This window comes from Equus asinus, chromosome 26 (assembly GCF_041296235.1).
Source record: "Equus asinus isolate D_3611 breed Donkey chromosome 26, EquAss-T2T_v2, whole genome shotgun sequence".
Taxonomy (NCBI): domain Eukaryota; kingdom Metazoa; phylum Chordata; class Mammalia; order Perissodactyla; family Equidae; genus Equus; species Equus asinus.
Genome location: NC_091815.1, coordinates 41,875,263 through 41,896,490, shown reverse-complemented (window position 1 = coordinate 41,896,490; position 21,228 = coordinate 41,875,263). Strand labels below are relative to the sequence as shown.

At 43.1% G+C, this 21,228-nt stretch overlaps 1 protein-coding gene across 1 annotated transcript; it reads left to right on the top strand.

The window, feature by feature from the left end:
• Window positions 1–321: 321 nt before the first annotated feature.
• LOC123275603 (zinc finger protein 418-like) lies at window positions 322–19,392 on the top strand. The gene is made up of 3 exons (XM_044759178.2): window positions 322–623; window positions 3,250–3,376; window positions 11,169–19,392. The coding sequence occupies exons 1-3, from the start codon at window positions 591–593 to the stop codon at window positions 13,652–13,654; spliced, it is 2,646 nt and encodes an 881-aa protein (XP_044615113.2). The 5' UTR covers window positions 322–590; the 3' UTR covers window positions 13,655–19,392.
• Window positions 19,393–21,228: the final 1,836 nt, after the last annotated feature.

The following is a 21,228-nucleotide window of genomic DNA, read 5'->3' as shown; positions in this document are numbered from 1 at the left end:
ATGTCAGACTGACTCTGGAATGACATGACAATGTGGATCAGTAGATTTGGGAGCATCTCAGATAATCGTTTTATCCTGTGGGAGCAGGGTGAGTTTCAGCGAGTCTGAAATTACGTGTGTTCACTCCCTCTAACAAGGAGGAAAGCCCCTCTTTCTGAGTGAGGGCAGCAATTCTCAGCATTCCTCACTGTTCGCGCGTCCGGACGCAGAACACCCTTCCCGGCGGTCTCGAGAACGCTGGGAACTACATTACCCGGAAGGACCGGTGCTCAGATGAGCCAATCAAAGATCAGGGTGAAGGCATTTCCGTGCGAATTGACCTCCTCGGGGCGGCACTTCCGGTGTCCTCGAGGAGGCGACTATTTTGGCCGTTCTGGCTTTGTTCTGGTTCCGCACCGCTGTGTCACATATGACAATGTGGATCAGTAGATTTGGGCGCGAGACCAAGAAGGCGCGAGAGGCGGCGCCGTCCGCTTGACTCTGAGGCTCGGCGACGCCGCCCGGGGCCCCGCGCCAGGCCCGGGCCAGGGAGCGCGGCGCCCGGCGCCTCGTCTCCCGCCGCTCCCGGCCCCGCTCCGCCCCCGAGGCCGATGGCGGCGGCCGCTCGGAGGGAGCCGGCTCAGGTGAGCGCTCGGCTCCGGCCCGCCCCGCCCGCAGCGCAGCCCGAGCTCCAGCCCTCGGGCGGGCGCTGCTCCCGGGCCTGCAGCTCAGGCCCCGGGGCCGGGCCGGGCCGGGGAGGCGCTCGTGGGACATGTGGACATGTGGCTGCGGGCGGGGTTCCCGGGCCGAGGGGCCGGAGGGGACGGTGTGAGGAGGGGTGCCCCCTGGACCGTCAGGGGAGGGGCTGCTCCTTCAGTCCGAGGGCCCCGGTGCAGGGAGGGCTGTGACCAGAGAGGGACGCGGTGCGTGTTGGGGTTTCAAAAGTTCTCCAGGAGCTGCTCGGAGAGAACGGACGGGAAGGGGTGAGGAGGCCGGGGAGGCGCAGGGAGCGGAGTCCTGGTCCGAGGGCGCAGAGCTGGTCCGAGGCGGCTCTGAGGACTGAGGCCCGGAGGCCAGTGAGTGAAGCCGAGGTCACCGGGTCGCAGGGCGGGGCGGGGTCCAGACGTGGTGGCCTGCCTCTCCCCACAGGTTTTGGGACAGAAAAAGCATTTACAGAACTTGCACAGGGAAGGAGAGGGTGTCCCAACCCCTCAGTGGTACTAACACCAGCCGTGTGATGTCCGTGATTGTGGCGTCTTGAGACTCTTCACTTGCTGCAGTCACAGCTCTCGGGTGCGGGGACCCTGAGGATACCCCCAAACCCTGTGTTCTGAGTGCAGGCCCAGGGTCGTAGAGGTGTTCCGATTTCTGGCCACCAGGATAAACAGGTGTGGAAGGTTATCCCAGGAATAGATAACCAGCATATGGTGGTCCAGTGATTGAGATTCTGCACTCTCACTGCCGCAGCCTGGGTTTGTTTCTGTCAGGGAACCACATGACGTTTCTGTCACATGTCATAATATGGTGGCTGCTTATGATTGTGATGCTGAAAGCTATGCCACCAACACTGCAGATACCAGTAGGGTCACCCATGGTGGACAGATTTTAGCAGAGCTTCCAGGTTAAGGCAGAGTAGGAAGAAGGACCTGGCCACCCGTTTCCAAATAATTGGGCATGAAAACTCTATGTTAGCAGTGGAGTAGTGTCTGTTATGGCTCAGGAAGTTGAGAAGATGGAGCAAAAAAGACTGGGCAGGGCTCCACTCTGATGTACACAGGATCTCCAGGAGTCTGAATTGACTTGATGGTGCCAACAGCTACAAAGTTGAAGAAGTTAGGGGTGACTGCAGGGTTTTGGGTTGTAGCCGCTGAAGGGATGGAAGCTCCATCAAGTGGGATGTGGAAGTTGTCGGTACATTTATTTTCCTTGGGAATGTCAGAAGTTTTATTCGGGCCCTGTTAAAGAGTCTGACATGTTTCAGAACAGTGAGCGGAGGCATCAAGTGGGCAGGTCTGGAAATCTGGGGAGGGGTTCAGGATGGAGACTTTCAAATGGCTACTGTGGCTCTTGTGTGGACCCGGGTGGAGCTGTGGATCACATTTGAGAAGTGGAACGCGGGATATAGTGATAATGCTGTTGGCGAGTCAGAAGGACTGGGGCGCATGCTGAGGAATGGTTCTGTTGCTTAGCACCTGGTTGAGGTTCCTGAGTATGAGAAACACAGGTGATGGAGGGCTGTCCCCATGGAAAGGTGTGGGAGAGAGCACGATCTGGCAGGTGGCCAAGGCTTCCATGGGATGAGTCGGTGGAAGATGCCTTCAGAAGCAGAGGAGTAAATGAGACAAGTTGACAGACTGGCGCTCCTGCGAATTCACTACTGTTCACATTCACCAGAATTGTGTGTTGAGCCGTGAGGGGTCTGGGGTGTTCGAGTCTTGCTGGTGGGTAAGATCTGGGGTGAATGTAGTCAGTTGTGAAAGTCACTGTGCCTGGCAGGGAGATTGTAACGGGTGGGGTTTTAAGGGAGATTAAGTGGGGAGAGGCAGATTGTGGCTGCTGAGAGGACAGAAAGTGCATGACAGAAGTGGAGGAGGGTCATGGGTATCTGAAATTCACATGTGGTTCTCGGTGGCTGATCTTGAAGCAAGGATCAGATGCAGGTGGGGAGGTCTTCAAAGCAGCATCTGGAGCTTTCCCTGGCTGTGGTATCCATCCAAGGACTGGGAAGGTACTGGATTGTGTTTGAGTTTGTGAAGCGCTCTCTGGGTGCCATGTGTCTCGTCCATGGGTGAGTGCAGGGAGATGCCTGTGTTGTAGGGCAGGGAGGTGGCAGAGCTGTGGGGACTGAAGACATGAGAATGTGGTGTCTCCATCATGGTTTGCATTTACATAGGTATTGTGAGCTGAGGGTCCCAAGGCCCGTGTAGTGGGGACTTAGGGGTGAAGCATGAGCCCACGTTTAGCTGTGTCTTGTAGCTACACTCTGGAAGATGCAGGGAAGTTGCTTTGCAGGAGGGATGGGGCGCTGCCGGCCAGGCCCAGAGCTTGGGTGGCATCTATGTGTCCCCTTGCCTGTTATTTCTGAGGGCTGAACACAGTGATGATTGGGACCCTGAGGAGAGAGCGGGTGTCAGTGGCAGCAGGGCCTGGTAACCCCTCTGAGGTGGGGAGCTCTGGAGGAGGAAGAGTGCGGAGTAGATGTGCGAGGTGAGGGCCTGTGGGTTCTGAGAGGGAGAAAGTTCATGGTTTCCTCTGTCCCCATCCTGACAGGACAGTGTCACTTTTGGAGATGTTGCTGTGTACTTCTCCTGGGAGGAGTGGAGGCTCCTTGGTGAAGCTCAGAGGGACTTGTACCACGATGTGATGCTGGAGAACTTTGCGCTCATATCCTCACTGGGTAAGGCCCTCTCCCTCCCCATGACCTGGACTAGGCTATGTATTTCCTCCCACTCCTTTTCCCTAGGAGGTGCTCTGTCCTTCTCACATGTGAACTGTGGGAATTACATCCTTCTCTTTCTTTCTGGGTCGTGCTGTGTTGCTAGGGCTGGGTGTGTACCACCCTCTTCTCTCCCCTGCAGCCCCAGTACCCTCTGTACTGAGCCCTCACAGGGAAGGATTCCAGGTCAATAGTCTTGCAGTGAGGCTAGTGGATGGCACCTTGCTTGCCCTCTCTGTGGCTGGGTAAATGTGTCCAGATCCATGACACTTCTGTATCCCAGGGTTTGATGGCTTCTTTTAGCTGACATTTCCTCGTGCCTGCCTGTGTGTGGAATTGCAGGTGTTGTCATGGTCACTACTTACCTGGATCGTGGGCTACTTTTAAGACCCTCTTACAGGGTTTGTATTGTTTGGATCTCTTTTTTTTGTTCCAGTGTTGTCGTTCTATTAAATGGTATGTGTTCAAGGTGTACAATATGATGATTTCATATATGTGTACATTATGAAATAATTGAATATCCATATGAAATAATGACACATCCATAATCAAGTTAAGTAACATTTCTGTCACCTCATATGGTTACTGGCTTTTTTTGGTAAGAAAACTTACAATACTCTCTCCCAATAAATTTCAAGTCTAAAATACAGTACTATAACCTATAATCACCATGTTGTACATTAGGTCTTCAGAACTTATTCATTTTATAACTCAAGGTGCATACGTCTTGACCAACAATTCCCCTTTGTCTCACTGTTCAGCCCCTTGCATTGTACCTGCTATAAATTCACCCTGTTTTGTTTGTTTGTTTTAGATTCCTCATGTACTGTCATACAGTATTTGTCTTTCTCTGACTGGCTTATTTCACTTAGCATAATGCCCTACAGATTCATCTGTATTGTCACACATGGCAGGATTTCCTTCTTTTTTAAGGCTTTGTAATACCTGAGGGGTTTGTGTGTGTGTGTGTGTGTACATGTACGTGTGTATTTGCATGTGCATCCTAGCATATGCATACACCACCTTTTGTCTCTGTTTATTCATTTATGGACATTGAGGTTGTTTCCATATCTTGTGTATTGTGAATAATGCTGCAGTGAAAATGAGAGGACAGATTATCTCTCCCACATTCTGATTTCATTTCCTTTGGATATATACCAAGAAATGGGATTGCTGAATCATGGTAGTTCTGTTTTGAAATTTTCGAGGAACTTCCATATTCTTTTTTATAATGGCTCTAGCAATTTCCATTCCCACCAACAGGATGCAAGGGCTCCCTCTCTCCACGTTCTTGCCATCACTTGTCTCTTCTTTTTGTGATAATAGACATCGTAAGGTGTGAGGTAATACCTTGTTGTGGTTTTGATTTACATTTTCCTGATGAGTAGTGAGGAAGAGCAATTTTTCATATACCTGTTAGTCATTTGTATACCAAATTTGGAAAAATGTCTAATCGGATCCTTTGCCCGTATTTTAATCAGATTGTTGTTTTGCTGTTGAGTTGTATGAGTACCTTATACTTTCAAAATAGTTTCCCCTTATGAGATCCATGGCTTGCAAATATTTCCTCCTGTTCTGAAGGTTGCTTTTCATTTTGTTGGTTGTTTCTTTGCTGTGTAGAAGCTTTTTAGTTTGATATAGTTCCACTTGTTTAGTTTTGATGTTTTTCCTCTGGACTTTTGGTGTCATATGCAAAAAAATCATTGCCAATACCACTGTCCAGTGGCCTATTCTATATGTTTTTCCAAGAGATTTTATATTCTCATGTTTCACATTTAACTCTTTATTCCATTTCGAGTTCATTGTTATTAGTGGTAGATGATAGGGCTCCAATTTCATATTTTTGCATGTAAATATACATTTTTCACAGCACCATTTATTGAAGAGACTATCCTTTCCCCATTGTGTGGTCTTGGCACCTCTCTCAAAGATTAGTTCACCATATATGCCTGGGACTTTTTCTGGGTTCTTTGTTCTGTTCCATTCCTCTGTGTGTGTTTTTAAACAGTACCACACAAACACAAAACAGTACCATGCTGTTTTGATTACTATGGCTTCCTAATGTAGCTTGAAATCAGGAAGTTGATAGCTCCAGCTTTGATCTTCTTGCTTAAAATGGCTTTGGCTAGTTGAGATTGTTTGTGGTTCCATATGCATTTTCAGATTCTTGTTCTATTTCTGTGAAAAGTTCCATTGGAATTTTGATAGAAATTCCATTGATTTTTGTATGTCGCATTGGGGAATATGAGCATTTTCACAGTATTAATTCTTCCAATCCAAGAACATGGGATATCTTTCTATTTATTTGTGTCTTCACTTTCTTTCCTCAGTGTCTCACAGTTTCCAATGCTAGATCTTTCACTTCCTTGGTTAAATTTATTTGTACTTAATTTTTTTTTTCTAAGATTTCATTGTTTTCCTTTTTTTCCCCAAAGCCCACTGGTACATAGTTGTATATTTTTAGCTGTGGGTCCTTCTAGTTGTGGCCTGTGGGATGCCGCCTCAGCATGACTTGACGAGCGGTGCCATGTCCACGCCCAGGATCTGATCTGGCAAAACCCTGGACTGCTGAAGTGGAGCGTGTGAACTTAACCACTCGGCCACAGGGCCGGCCCTGTATTTAATTGTTTTTGATGATATTGTTAATGTGATTGCTCTCTTAATTTCTTATTCAGATATTTCACCATGAGTGTGTAGAAACGCAACTGATTTTTGTATGTTGATTTTGTGTCCTGCAACTTTTCTGAATTCGTTTCTTAGTTCTAAGAGTTTTTTTTTGGTGGAGTCTAGGGTTTCCTATCTATAAGATTGTGTCTTGTGCAAACAGACAGTTTTACTTCCTCTTTTGTAATTTTGATGCCTTTTGTTTCTTTTTCTTGCCTAAGTGCTCTGGGTAGGTCTTCAGAACTTGTTAAGTAGAAGTGAGGAGAGTGGGCATCTTTGTCTTGTTGCTTTTAGAGGAAAAGCTTTTAGCTTTTAACCATTCAGTATGATGGTCGTGTGGGCTTATTGTATATGGCCTTTATTATATTGAGATATGTTCCTTCTATACCTGATTGGTTGAGTTTTTAACATGAAAGTATGCTCAATTTTTGTTAAGTGCTTTTTCTGCATCTACTGAGTGGTTGTGTGATTTTTATCCTTCATTCTGTTAATACGGTGTATCTCTTTTATTGATTTGGATATGATGGACCATCCTTGCATCCCAGGGATAAATCCCACTTGATCATAGTGTCAGAGTCTTGGAATATGCTGTTGAATTTGCCTTGGTAATATTTTGTTGAGAATTTTTCCTTCTATGTTCATCAAAGATATTGGCCTGTAATTTAATTTTCTTGTAGTTTCCTTATCTTACTTTGATATGAGGGTAATGCTGGCCTGGTAAATTGAGTTTGGACATCTTTCGTCCTCTTCTGTGTTTTGGAAGAGTTGAGGAAGGATTGATGTTAATTCTCCTTAAAATCTTTGGTAAAATTGACCAGTGAATCTATCTGGTCCTGGGCTTTTCTTTGTTGGGATATTGTTTATTGATTCGGTGTCCTTACTTGTTATTGGTCTATTCAGATTTTCTGTTTCTTATGATTCAGCCTTGATAGATTGTATGTTTCTAGGAACTTATCCATTTCTAGTCAATCCAGTTCACACTAGTCTAAGTTCTTTGTGTTTCTGCAGTATCAGCTTTAATGTCTCCTGGTTCAGTTCTGATTTTATTTATTTGAGTCTTTTCTAAGTTCGTCTAGGTAAAGGTTTGTCGAATTTTATTTCTTTTCAAAAGCCAACTCTGAGCTTTGTTGGTTTTCTATTGTTTTTCCAGTCTGTATTTCATTTATTTCTGCTTTGATCTTTGTTCTTTTCCTTCCTTCTCCTAAATGTGGGCTTAGTTTGTTCTTCTGATTCCTTGTGGGGTAAAGTTAGGCTCCTTATTTGAAATTTTTTCTTTTTCCTTAATGTAGGCATTGATTGCTATAAACTTGACTCTCAGAACTGCTTTTGATAAATTCGTTTCTCTTAAGATAGTTTTATTTTTCATTTTAATTTTTTTCTTTAACCCACTGATTGTTCAGGAGTGTGTTTTAATGTCCACATATTCATGAACTATCTAGCTTTCATTTTGTTACTGATTTCGAGTTTCACACCTTTGTAGGCGAGTAAGATTCTTTTTTAAATTTTTTAAAATTTTTCTTTTTCTCCCCAAAGTGCTCCAGTACATAGTTGTGTATTTTTAGTTGTGGGTCTTTCCAGTTGTGGCATGTGGGATGCTGCCTCAGCATGGCTTGATGAGCGGCGCCATGTCTGCGCCCAGGATTTGAACCAGCAAAACCCTGGGCCGCCGAAGTGGAGTGCTCGAACTTAACCACTCCGCCATGGGGCTGGCCCCGAGTAAGATTCTTGATATAGTTTCAGTCTCATTAAATCTGGTAAGGCTTGTTTTGTGGCCTAACATACAATTTGTCCTAAACCATCTTCTGTGTCTACTTGAGATGAATGTGTATTCTGCTGTAGTTGGATGGAATTTTCTGTATATGTTTGTTAAGTCCATTTGGTGTAAAGTGCAGTTCAGATCAAATATTTCCCTAGTGATTTTCTATCTGGATGATCCACGTGTTCTTGAAAGATGGGTATTGAAGTCGGCTATTAGTATTTTGTTGCTGTTTTTTACCTTTCAATATGTCAATACTGGCTTAATATATTTAGCTGCTCTCATGTTATGTGCATGTATACTTATAATTGTTACATCCTCTTGGTGAATTGACTTCTTTATCACTATCTAATGACTTTCTTTGTCTCCTATGACAGGTTTTGAGGTCAAGTCTATTTTGTCTGTTATAAATATAGCCACCTATAAGTATAAGCTACTTTCTTTTCATTTCCATTTGCATGGAATAATGTTTTGGATTGCTTCAGTTTCAGTTTCTTTGCGTCCTTAGAGCTAAAGTGCGTCTTTTGTAGGCAATATGTGTTTGGATCTTTTTTTGTTTATCTGGTCAGCCACTGTGTGTCTTTGGAGAATTTTGTAAGGACTTGTCAATTGCCATCTCTTTAATTGTTTTCTGGTTCTTTTATAGTCTCTTTTTTCCTGTCTTCCTTTGTGGTTTGATGATTTTCCATAGTGGTATGCTCTGATTCCTTTCTCTTTATCTTTTGTAGGTTTTTGCTTTGTGGGTACCAGGCAGTTTTCTTAAAACAGTCTGTTTTAAGCTGATAGCAACTTAATCACAAAAAAGTACCTTTTTAGTTTCCCACCCCCGTGCATTTTATCTTCTTGATGTCACAGTTTATTTTTTATATTGTGTAACCATTAAGAAATTATTGTGGGAGTTGGCCCAGTGGCGTAGAGGTTAAGTTCTCATGTTCTGCTTCGGTGGCCCGGGTTTTGCTGGTTCAGATCCTGGGTGCAGACCTATGCACTGCTTGTCAAGCTGTGCTGTGGGAGGCCTCCCACATATAAAGTAGAGGAAGACGAGCACCGGTGTTAGCTCAGGGCTAATCTTCCTCAAAAAGGGAAAAAAAAGAATTATTTTGACTACAGTCGTTTTTAATATTTTTGTCTTTATCCTTTATACTAGAGTTAGGTGATTTACATACCACCATGTTACAGTATTGGTGTATTCTGAATTTGACTATATACTTGCCGTTAACAGTGTGGTTTGTATTTTCCTATTAGTAATTAGCGTCTTTTCATTTTAGCTTCAAGAACTCCCTTTAGCATTTCTGGTAAGGCCGATAGAGTGGTGATGAATTCTCTCAGCTTTTGTTTGCCTAGGGAAGTCTTTATCTCTCCTTCATTTTCAAAGGACAGCTTTGATGGATAAAGCATTCTCTTTTCTCATTTTTTTTCCTTCAGCATTTTGAATTTCTCATTTCACCATCTCCTAGTCAGCCCAGTTTCTGCTGAGAAATCTGCTTGTATCCTTATGGGAGTTTCCATGTATACGATGAGTTTCTTTTCTCTTTCTGCTTTTGAAATTCTCTTTGTCTTTGATTTTTGCAAGTTTTGTTATAATGTGTCTAGCTAATGAGCTCTGTATGGGGACCTTTGAGCATCATGTGCATGGATGTCCACATCCATCTTCTGATTTGTGAAGTTTTCAGCCACTGTTTCTTTAAATAAGCTTTCTGCCCTTTTCTCCCTCATGTGTCCCTGTGGCACTCCCATGATGCGCATATTATTTCCCTTGATGGCATCCCATAATTTATGTAGTCTCTTCAGTCGTTTTTCTCCTCTGAGTGGATGATTTGAAATGACCTGAATGAAGATCACACATTTTTTACCTGCCTGATTGAATTGGTTGTTGATGCTCCTTATTGCATTTTTCATTTTGTTCATTGTATTTTACTACTTCAGAATTTGTTTGATCTTTTTTTTTAATAATTTCTAAATCTCACCTTTTTGATTTGTTCATATACGTTTTCCTGATTTCACTGAGTTGTCTGTGTGTTTTCTTGGCTCTTGCTGAGCTTCCTTAAAACAATTATTTTGAATTCTTTGTCCAGCAGTTTGTAGATCAGCATTTCTTTGGGTTCAGTTGCTTGAAACTTATTGTGCTCCTTTGGTCATGTCGTGTTTCCTTGATTTACATGTTCCTTATAGCCTTTTGTTAATGTTTCCCCATTTGATGAATCAGTCACCTCTTCCAACCTTTAGCAGTTGGTTTTGGTGGGGAAAGGCCTTCGCCTTGTGTTGGTTGTGAGGTGACTGGCTGTGTGCAGTGTGGCAATTTTGGCTCTGGGGAGGGATCAGCCATGTAATCACTGCAGCTCCATCAGCTGAGATAATGGTGACAGAAACTGTAGGGATTCTCAATAGCCAAGGTTCCAGGGTGGATTCATAGGTACCTCGACCTGTTGTGGTTTGGGAGGGTGTGACCCAGGACTGTGTTCAGATCATTTAACTAGTGTTTTGTTGTCATTGCAGTGCCACACATCATTTCTACTTTTTCCTTCCCCGTGGTTGGTGCTTTGTCTTCTAGTCAGTTCTCCTACTTGTCTTTTCCACTCTGATTTTTAACCCAGGGAGAATCTTGACCTCTGTGTACTTCATACCTCACCCATTTCTCTCATAACTTTTCATCTATTGCTTTGCAACATTGGGTCACATGTGCCACATTTTTACATTGTCTTGAAAAGCAGCTATTCTATTGCGATTGCTTTTCCCTGGGTTTGGACACATGCTTTTTTATTTTTGTTTTTTGAGGAAGATTAGCCCTGAGCTAATATCTGCTGCCAATTCCCTCCTCTTTTTGCTGAGGAAGACTGGCCCTGAGCTAACATCCATGCCTATCTTCCTCTACTTTATATATGTGGGACACCCACCACAGCATGGCTTGCCAGGCGGTGCCATGTCTGCATCTGGGATCCAAACAGGCGAACCCTGGGCTGCCGAGGCAGAATCTGCACACTTAACTGCTGCACCACCAGGCCAGCCCCTGGACATATGCTTTTATACAGCCTCATATCACCAGCAGTAAAGGTCCTGCAGGAATCCTTTTGCAAAGGAACAAGTTTTAAAATATACCTTTGTTGTTTGTGTCACAGCTTATCCTTATCTTCTTCCCCGGTGAGGTCTTCATCATTCTTTTGCCTTAGGGACCCAGTGATGCCCTGTAGCCACTTCCCCAATTGGATTCCAGCTCCCTTGTATGGAAAAGCATTCCGTAGACCCCTTCCTAGATGTGACAGATGCACATTTGTGATGGATTTCTCCCTCCCTTTAAAGTCAACATGTGGTTCACCAGGGTTTCTTTGTTTTCAGATTGCTGGAGTGCAACAGAGGATGCGAAGGCTCCCTTTGAACACAGCATTTCTGTAGGTGTGTCACAGGCCACGACTCCCAAGACAGGTCTGATTTCACAGAATACCCACACCTGTGAGTCATGTAGTCTGGTCTTCAGAGATATTTTTCAATTGGCTGACCACCAGGGAACACAACACAGTCAGAATACGTTTGGGTGTGAGGTGTGTACAAAACTATTTTATTTCAGTGCAAACCTCCAAAAATACCAGAAGCAGCACATCAGAGAGAAGCCCTTCAGAAGCAGTATGGACATGGCCTTGCTTGTGAAGAGCTGCAGATTCCATTTGTCAGAGAATCCCTTTACCCACGAGGAAGTTGAGAAGGACTTCGTGGCCACCTCTGGATATCTCCACCAATATGCCACTCACAACACTGAGAAGCCAACCAAAATCACCCAGTGTAGGGCCACTTTACAAAGCAGAAAAGGTCATTTCACCTGGGGAGAGTGCAAGAAATCTTTTGGTCCCAAACACACACTTGTTCAGGTCCAGGGTGTCCGCAGTGGAAGACAGTGTTTTGTGTGCCGTGAATGTGGGAAAGCATTCAGGTACAAATCCTCGTTTGTTGTTCACCAGAGAGTCCACACTGGAAGAAGGCTTTATGTGTGTGGAGAATGTGGCAAATCTTTTAGGCGAACCTCAACCCTCAGTCAGCATAAAAAAATTCATTCTGGAGCGAGGCAGTGCAAGTGCAGCAAATGTGGACAATCCTTTAACCGAAAATCTGTCCTCGTTTATCCCTGGAGAAGCTACTCTGGAGAAAATTGTTACTTGTGCAGTGAATGTGCACAGTCTTTTTGCCATAGATCTATCCTTATTCGACAACGAACAGTTCACACAGGAAAAAGGCATTATGAGTGCACTCAGTGTGGGAAATCTTTTCAACGGAAATTTTATCTCATTGTACACTGGAGAGTTCACACTGGAAAAAACACTTATGAATGCAGCGATTGTGGGAAATCTTTTACCAACAGCTCGATACTCATTCTCCACCAGAGAGTACACATGGGGGAAAGGCCTTTTCAGTGCGGTAAATGTGGGAAATCTTTTAACAACAGCTCGATACTGATTCTACACCAGAGAGTACACACAGGGAAAAGGCCTTATGAGTGCAGTGAATGTTGGAAATCTTTTAGCCATCCATCTTACCTCACTCAACACCAGAGAGTACATAGTGAACAAAGGTCTTATGAATGTAGTCAGTGTGGGAAGTCTTTTCTCTCTCCTCCTGGCCTCCGTTGTCATCAGAGAATTCACACTAAACAAAGGCCTTATGAGTGCAATGAATGCGGGAAGTGCTTTATCTCTGTTTCCCAACTCCATTCTCATCAGAGAGTTCATACTGGAGAAAGGCCTCATCGGTGCAGTGAATGTGGGAAATCTTTTTCATCTGGTTCCAACCTCAGTGATCATCAGAGAGTTCACACAGGAGAAAGGCCTTATGAATGCAGTGAATGTGGGAAATCTTTTATCCAAAGATGTCATCTTGTTAGACACCAGCGAGTTCACACAAGAGAGAGGCCTTATGAGTGCAGTGAATGTGGGAAATCTTTCACCACCATGAGGACCCTCAGTTATCATCATAAGAAAGTTCACACAGGAGAAAGGCCTTATGAGTGCAGTGAATTTAGGAAATCTTTTCCATCTCATACCAACCTCAGTAATCATCAGAGAGTTCACAAAGGAGAAAGGCCTTATGAGTGCAGTGACTGTGGAAAATCTTTTATCCAAAAATCCAGTCTTGTTGTACACCAGCGAGTTCACACAGGAGAGAGGCCATATGAGTGCAGTGAATGTGGGAAATCTTTTAGCATTAGGAGCACCCTTCGTGATCATCAGAGAGTTCACACTGGAGAAAGGCCTTATGAGTGCAGTGAATGTGGAAAATCCTTTAGAGGATATTCTCATCTTATTCAACACTGGAGAGTTCATACTGGAGAAAAGCCTTATAGATGTAGTGAATGTGGCAAATCTTATACTAATAGCTCAACACTTATTCGACACTGGAGAATTCACACAGGAGAAAGGCCTTATAAGTGCAGTGACTGTGGGAAATCCTTCAGGAATAGTTCACATTTCAATGACCACCTGAGAGTTCACTCTGGAGAAAGGGATTACGAGTGCAGTGAATGTGGGAAATTGTTTAGGGATCCTTCCCAACTCAAAAAGCATTGGAGAGTTCACACTGGAGAAAGACCTTTTGAGTGTAGTGAATGTGGGAAATCATATACCAATAGCTCAACACTTACTCAACACCGGAGAATTCACACTGGAGAAAGGCCTTATAAGTGCAGTGAATGTGGGAAATCTTTCATGAGTAGTTCACATTGCAATAAACACCAGAGAGTTCACACTGGAGAAAGGCCTTATGAGTGCACTGAATGTGGGAAGTCATTTAGGGATAGTTCCCAATTTAGTAAACACCAGAGAGTCCACACTGGGTAAAGGCCTTATGAGTATAGTGAATGTGGAAAATGTTTTGCCTTTAGCTTGAGACTCAACACCAGAGAGTTCATACTAGAGTAAGGGTTTGTGAGCGCACCCAATGTGGGAAATCTTTAACCCAAAGCTCTGCACTCTGTCAACATGAGAGACTTGATACTGGATCAAGTTCTTATGAGCCAAGCAAATGTGGAAAATTCTTTAGCTATGTTTACTCCACATTGATTGTTGATGCTGCATCAAGCCTAATGAGTGCAGGGAATGTCAAAAATGATTTCCTAAAACTCTGCTCTCATTTACCACTGGAGAATTCACAATGTAGAAAGTCCTTATGCTGTACCAAATGTGGTGAATCATTTTTATTTTTTTTCCTTTTTTCTCCCAAAACTCCCCGTTACATAGTTGTGTATTTTTAGTTGTGGGTCCTTCTAGTTGTGGCATGCGGGACGCCACCTCAGCATGACTTGATGAGCGGTGCCTTGTCTGCACCCAGGATCCAAACTGGCAAAACCCTGGGCTGCTGAAGCAGAGCATGTGAACTTAACCACTGGGCCACGGAGCCAGCCCCGGTGAATCATTTCTAATTTGGCCTTTTTACCACCTTTTTGTGCTATTTCACTGTTGTTTTAATTGCATTTCCCTAAGGATTCCTGATGAGCAGTTTTTCAGATGTTCGTTTGCTGCCTATATGTTTGTGATAAAATGTCTGCTGATATCTTTTTCTTATTCCTCTGTGAACTTTGGCTGTTTCCCTTTTCTTTGACAAATAGGACTGTGAAGCAACAAAGATGTGTGTTGGAATTTTACTCATTCTCAAATACACGAGTGACTTCCTTTTATAATGGAATAATTTTCAGTACTGGAAGAATATATCCTAATTTTCTTCAAAATTTTTTATGCTTTGCACAATGTAATGGACACATACATCATACTTTTTAAATACTAATTTGTGTTAATACATTCCTTATCTGTTTCTTAAGTCCAGACATTCAGTAATACAATAAAGTCTTGCCTTGTGGTGTTTGCCCATTTTCCTCATCTGTCATTGGTAGGTTGGAGCAGATGGGGGACTAGGCGGCATCAGGATGGATTGGATGCTCAAAGCCCCATGGGGAGGGGAAGAGGAGGGCAGTGATCAAACACCCCAGGGTGCCAGAGTTTCAATCTCAGATCCCCATCCATTGCTGGAACTTACAGAAAATGACCGTTTCTTCCTGTATAAAATGGGAACTAGAGGTGACCTTTTGCCTGGGCCATTGGAAGAGGCACAGAGCCGAGGTGCCCATTCACTCTGCAGCAGCTGCACCTGTCTTCACCTGTGTGCAGTGACAGTCAGGGGCAAGGCACCTCTTTGTCCCTGTAGGCAGGAGTGGCTGTAGCGTACTGAGGTCTCACTGGGTTCCCCACTAGGGAATGTCTCGGTGGCATGCTGGAGCTACTGGAGGCTCAGTTCACCGACTGTGATGTGCAGGTCATGATGGCATTTCCCTTGGCCTCTGAGGATCAAAAAAGTAACAAAACACACTGAGTTCTTACTTTTTGAGTATTTTCTTTTTAATTCTCACAATAACTTGGAGAAGTGGGAATCATTATGGTATTGAATAAATTTAGCTTTAAGAAAACTGTACAGTGATTTCAAATCTCCTGGGCTTTCAAGCAAAGTGGGAAATGCAGAATTTTATGTAGAAACAATTCTCCAACACCTTAATGAGGTATAATTTACACATTAAATAGCACATATTTAATCCATAAACTTTGAAATATATTTGTAAAAAACTATGTATGTGTATGTGGATAGGACATTCTCATCCCACCCAGCCCACAAAAACAGATCCAAGTGCACATGCAAACACACACTGGTAAACCCAGCATCGTGAATAAAATAATGAACATAACAGTCTTTCCACACATTACATCCTGCCCCCAGCGAATCTCCTCCTCCCTGCCTTCCGTGGTCTTTGTTCCCTAGACAACCATTTGTTTGACTTTATTTCTGTATAGATTCTTTCCTTTTCTAGAATTTTAAATAAAGCAAATCTTTTTTTGTGTGATTTTTTTAAAAAATGATTTTATTTTTCATTTTTCTTCCAAAGACCCATGGTACATAGTTGTGTATTTTTAGTTATGGGTCTTTCTAGTTGTGGCATGTGGGATGCCACCTCAGCATGGCCTGATGAGCAATGCCATGTCCACACCCAGGATTTGAACTGGCTAATCCCTGGGCCACTGAAGCAGAGTGCATGAACTTCACCATTCGGCCACAGGGCCAGCCCCTTTCCTGTGATTTTTCTTTGTTGAGTTCGTAATAGTTTACGTCAATATGACATTTCAGTTCTCCATTGTTTCTTGACTGTCACCACATAAGTGCTCCCCTCACAGCCTGTGCCCACCCCCTACTTCCCTTCCCGTGGTAACCATGGAACTGTTTTCTTTGTCCATGTGTTTGTTCATATTCCACAAATGAGTGGAATCATCTGGTGTTTGTCTTTCTCAGTCTGGCTTATTTCACTCAGCATAATTCCCTCTGGGTCCTTCCATGTTGTTGCAAATGGGATGAAGTTGTCCTTTTTTATGGCTGAGTAGTATTCCATTTTATGTATATACCACATCTTTATCCAATCATAAGTGGATGGGCACTTGGATTGTTTCCAAGTCTTGGGTATTGTGAAGAGTGCTGCAACAAACAGGGGTGCATGTGTTACTTTGGATTGTTGATTTCAAGTTGCTTGGGTAGAAACCCAGAAGTGGGATAGCTGGGCCATACGGTAGTTCTGTTTTTAGTTTTTTGAGGAATCTCCATATACTGTTTTCCATAGTGGCTGCACCAGTTTGCATTCCCACCAGCAGTGTATGAGGGTTCCCTTTTCTCCACTCCCTCTCCAACATTTGCTATTTAAGAGGAGTAAGACGGTATCTTAGTGTAGTTTTGACTTACATTTCCCTAATGATTAGTGATGTTGAACATCTTTTCATGTGTTTATTGGCCATCTGTATATCTTCTTTGGAAAAATGTCTGTTTGTATCCTCTGCCCACTTTTTGATCAGGTTGTTTTTTTATTGTTCAGTTGTGTGAGTTCCTTATATATTGGGAAGATTAACCCCTTGTCAGATATATGATTTGCAAATATTTTCTCCCCATTGGTGGGTTGTCTCTGTTTTATTTCTAGTTTCTTTTGCCTTGCCAAAGCTCTTTAATCTGATGAACTCCCACTTGTTTTTTTATTTTGTTTCCCTTGTCTGAGAAGACGTGATATTTGAAAAGATTCTTTTTAGCTTGATGTCAAAGAGTGTACTACCTATATTATCTTCCAGGAGTTTTATGATTTCAGGACTTAACTTCAAGTCTTTGATCCATTTTGAGTGTATTTTTGTGTACGGTGTGAGATAATGGGCTACTTTCATTCTTTTGCATGTGGCTGTCCAGTTTTCCCAACACCATTTATTGAAGAGACTGTCTTTTCTCAGTTGTATTTTCTTGGCACCTTTGTCAAATATTAGCTGTCTGTAGATGTGAGGTTGAATAAAGCAAATCTTTATTCCGTTTTTTGTGGTTTCTTTCCTACTGCATAATTATCTTGAGTTTTATTGTTGTGTGTATGATTAGTTTATTCTTTTATCACTGAGTAATCTGTTGTATGGATAGAATACAATGTTTTATCCAGTAATCTATTTTATTAATTTTATGTTTTCAGTTTTGAGGTATTACGGATAAATCTACCATAGACATTTATATCAAGGCTTTATATAAAAATATGTTTTAGTCTTTTGAGTTAATATCTAGGAGTATAATGCCTGGGTCAGATGGCAGGTTAATATTTTTGTCTCTAAGAGACTGCCTAACCATCCCAAAGTGGTCATACAATGTCACATTTCCACCAGTAGTGTGTAAGAATTTGAGTATTCAAGATCCTCACCAACACTTCCTGTAATCAGTCTTTCTAATACTAGCCATTCTAATGTGTGTTACTTGATTCTTCTTGCTAAATAAATAAATGAAGGTATAAAATGAAGCACAGTGTCTGGTAGGCTGCTTTGACATCAAGAGGCAACATTTCCACAACAGGAATACTATGTATCCATCAGGGGGCATGGAAGATGGGCCAGCTTGATGGCTTCCTAGAGCAGGAAGAAGTCGGCACATGTCTGGGCTGTGGCACAAGCAGTCCTGCCACTGCAGCAATATGATTTCGCAGACTCCTTGGTGTGGATGGTGTCTGTGGTGGAGAAGAATGCAGTGTAGGGTGTTAACAAGTCCCATCCAGGGAATCGTAGTGCAGGCTGCTGAGGCTCTGGAGGAAGTCCATGCCACTTGCAGTACAGATTTATAAATCACTATGAAACAACTTGTGTTGTGTCATTGTGCCCACATAATAACAGAAGACTGAAATACGGGGCATCATCTCCATGCATCCAGAACGACCCACTGTGAGGAGAGTTCTCTTGGACCATCTAAGTCATAGTCAGACGGGCACTGCTGAGTTCCATTGTAAGGGAGAGATGTACAGGCAGGATCGAGCCAGATCAACTCCAGAGAACACAAGCAGGCTGCATGAGCAGGTAGGGGAGACCCCAGCACGATAGGAACAGCTCACTGCAGTATCCTGGGTATCCTGGGTGATCTGCACAGCCAGCTAAGGGGAGGAGAAAGCCTGAGCTTGGGTTCTGCTTGGGTCACTTTGATTTATGAGGGAAGTAGAAATTAGTGGAGGCTACATCACAGCTACAATCAGGATGTCCTGGAAAGACAGTGGAGAAGACAAACTTTCCCAATGGGTGGAGCTGTGAGCTGGTCATCCATTTTGTGTGGAATAATCAGTATCCCGAGGTGACAACATATATAGATCCCAGGGCAGCAGCCGATCTGCCCTGGCAAAGAAGGAAGAGTCGAGAAGGTAGTTGATGAGAAGGTCTGGTGTAGAGGCATGTGGATGCACTTACGGGAATGTGAACATATGGGAAGTGTTGTGTGTGGTTTATTAAAACACCCCCCAAAACATTACCAGCCACCCTGGAATGGGCACCATCGCCACATGAGTGGTCTGGAACTCCAGCCCTGCTCTTGACCCTGGGACCTTATACCGTCTGTTTCTTCTCCAAGGAACATCTTCCCCATATATCCTCACAAGTCACTCTCTCCCGCCCTCTAGTTGTGTGCTGCAATACCGTCTCCACAATGAGAACAACCCTGAGCCCTCTATTTCCTTGAAATCCTCCTGACTCCACATGCTTGTCATTTTCATTGCTGCTCTGTTTTATATTTGCACACGTGTCACCTTATAATTTACTGTATTATATGTTTTCTTTGTAACTATTGGCTACTCCCCTCAGTTTGAATGAAGGCTGTATGAGGACACATTTCTTTGTTCCCTGATGTATGACACCTGTCTGGATGAGCCTGAGTCAGATGAGATACTCGGTGAATGTTTGTTGAAGCTTTCCTTCCACATTCTTCCACATCGTTCTACTCTCACCTTGCCATTCCTTTCCCTCCAGGTTTGTTTTTCCTCAGAGTTGTGATGATTGAAAAGGATTCCCACTTTGAAGAAACAAGAATTTCATGGTAGCCAAGTTTCCAGCATAGCTATGGGCTCTACTTAAATTTTCTCACATCTTAGAACTCAGTGTCTCCTAGTCAACACATCTGTTCCCAGGATTCACGGATCCTTTTCTCCTCTAGCTCTTGAGTCTTTCTCAATGGACATCCCCATTAATCTGTTTGAGTAACCCTCTGTAATTTGCTCACTCCTCCCTTGTTTTCCAGAGAAACTCTCCACTCCCTCTGCAGACACTGCCGCTGTACTTCCCGGTGAAATGATAATCACTTCCCAGCAAGGAGATGAGCTGCTTGTGTCCCAAACCTTCATGTCAGGTTCAGGTGCCCACTTCCACGCTTGCACAGATGCATCACTGCAGCCACTGTCCTGGCAGCAGATGTAAGTTTGGGAAGTAACCACTGTTACCAGATAAATCTTATGTTCTTATGAAGGAATACACCACGTCTCAGAAAATTCAGTAAGAAATGTTACATAGAAAAAGAGTTGTACTTTCTGAGGCCACAAATAGTGACATAGAAGTGGAAGGGCCATATTGGAAAGGACCCAGAGGCATTGTCCCTCTGGGTCATCTCATGTGCTTGCCTTCAGACTGCGTAGTATGTCCACTATGTTTCCTCTTATAACCTGTCTGGATTATTCTTGTTGAGCAAACACACTAAACCTCACAACATCCATTCTAAGAGCTTCACTCCACGTAACATGAAGAGCAAGGAGACAGTGTATTTTATTTGCAATTTTTCTGTGGATATTTAATATTTTTATAGCAATTGTTGGATATACATGTCTGAAAAAAGTGAGGAAGCAAGCTGTGTTTCTCAAGACACATGCAAGTTTACTAATCCCATTTCTGAGGGCTCCACCCTTATGGCCTCATCCAGTCCTAATTATTATTCTCCATCGCTACCACCTGTTGATGCCATAATCTTGGGGAGTGTGATAGTGTTTTAATACATGAATTTTTGGGAATCCAGACATTTCTTCTATAAGAACTACTTCAGACCACAGTTTTGCAGTTTCTTAAGCAACAAAAATGTTTACCATCTGACCCCAGCAATATACTCCTAGCTAAAAAAAGCCAAACATATTTCCATATAAAGAGGTGATATAAACATCTGTGGAAATTTTATCTGTAATAGCCAAAACCTGGAAACAATCCAGATTTCCAGTAAGAGGTGAATGGATAAACACTTTGTGTTCTATTCATACAGTAGAACATTATTCACCAATAAGGAGAATAAACTAGTCATACACAGAACAATGATAAAACTCAAGTAGTTATGCAGTAGGAAGGAAATCACAGAAATGTTATGAAAATTTGATTTATTTAAAATTAGAGAAAAGGAAAATGAATCTCTACAGAAATAAAGTCGACAAATGTTGTCTAGGGAAGGAAGACCATGGAAGGCAGGGGGAGAGAGATTCTCTAGGGGCAGGAGGTAATGTTGGGAGAGAGAGTTATGGTCAGTATTGTGTTAATGATGATGAACTCACCCGTGTGTATGTGTGTGTGAGTGTGATTATAAATAAATACATACACACTTATATGAGTACACATAATTTGTACAAGTTAAACATGTAGTTTTTTATATGCTAATTGTACAGTAATGAAGATTTGGAGAATTGGTTCTACATAAAATTCTCTTGGAATTCCACTGCTCTTGGAGACCCGGAAGATTTGAAATTCCTATACTCACCTATTATCTCTCCATGTCTTGGGACTGTCATCCTTGTATAAGTGGAAGGAAAAATTGGCCAATTCATTTTTTCTTGCCTATGCAGCAATGCCATTCAGGTAAAGCTACAGGCTTCTACAAAATCTTTAGACTGCTCATACAGCCAGGGACCTGGGCCATGAGGGACACAGCACTGGATGTACTGAGAATTTCTGTACATGCTCATGGTGCATCTCCATATTCTTGGGAATATTTGAGGAGGTCCCAGAAGAGGCATGTCTTCTCTACTCACCGAGGAGGCCAGCTGGTGGAATTAAGGGACATGCATCACAAATGTGCCCTCTCCATG

What these genes read in the sequence shown, in the direction of transcription:
- LOC123275603 (XM_044759178.2), top strand. Translation starts at nt 591, where the DNA reads ATGGCGGCGGCCGCTCGGAGGGAGCCGGCTCAG. An exon ending in CTCGGAGGGAGCCGGCTCAG is followed by an intron (nt 624 to 3,249) that starts GTGAGCGCTCGG and finishes CCATCCTGACAG; the next exon opens with GACAGTGTCACTTTTGGAGA. An exon ending in TGCGCTCATATCCTCACTGG is followed by an intron (nt 3,377 to 11,168) that starts GTAAGGCCCTCT and finishes CTTTGTTTTCAG; the next exon opens with ATTGCTGGAGTGCAACAGAG.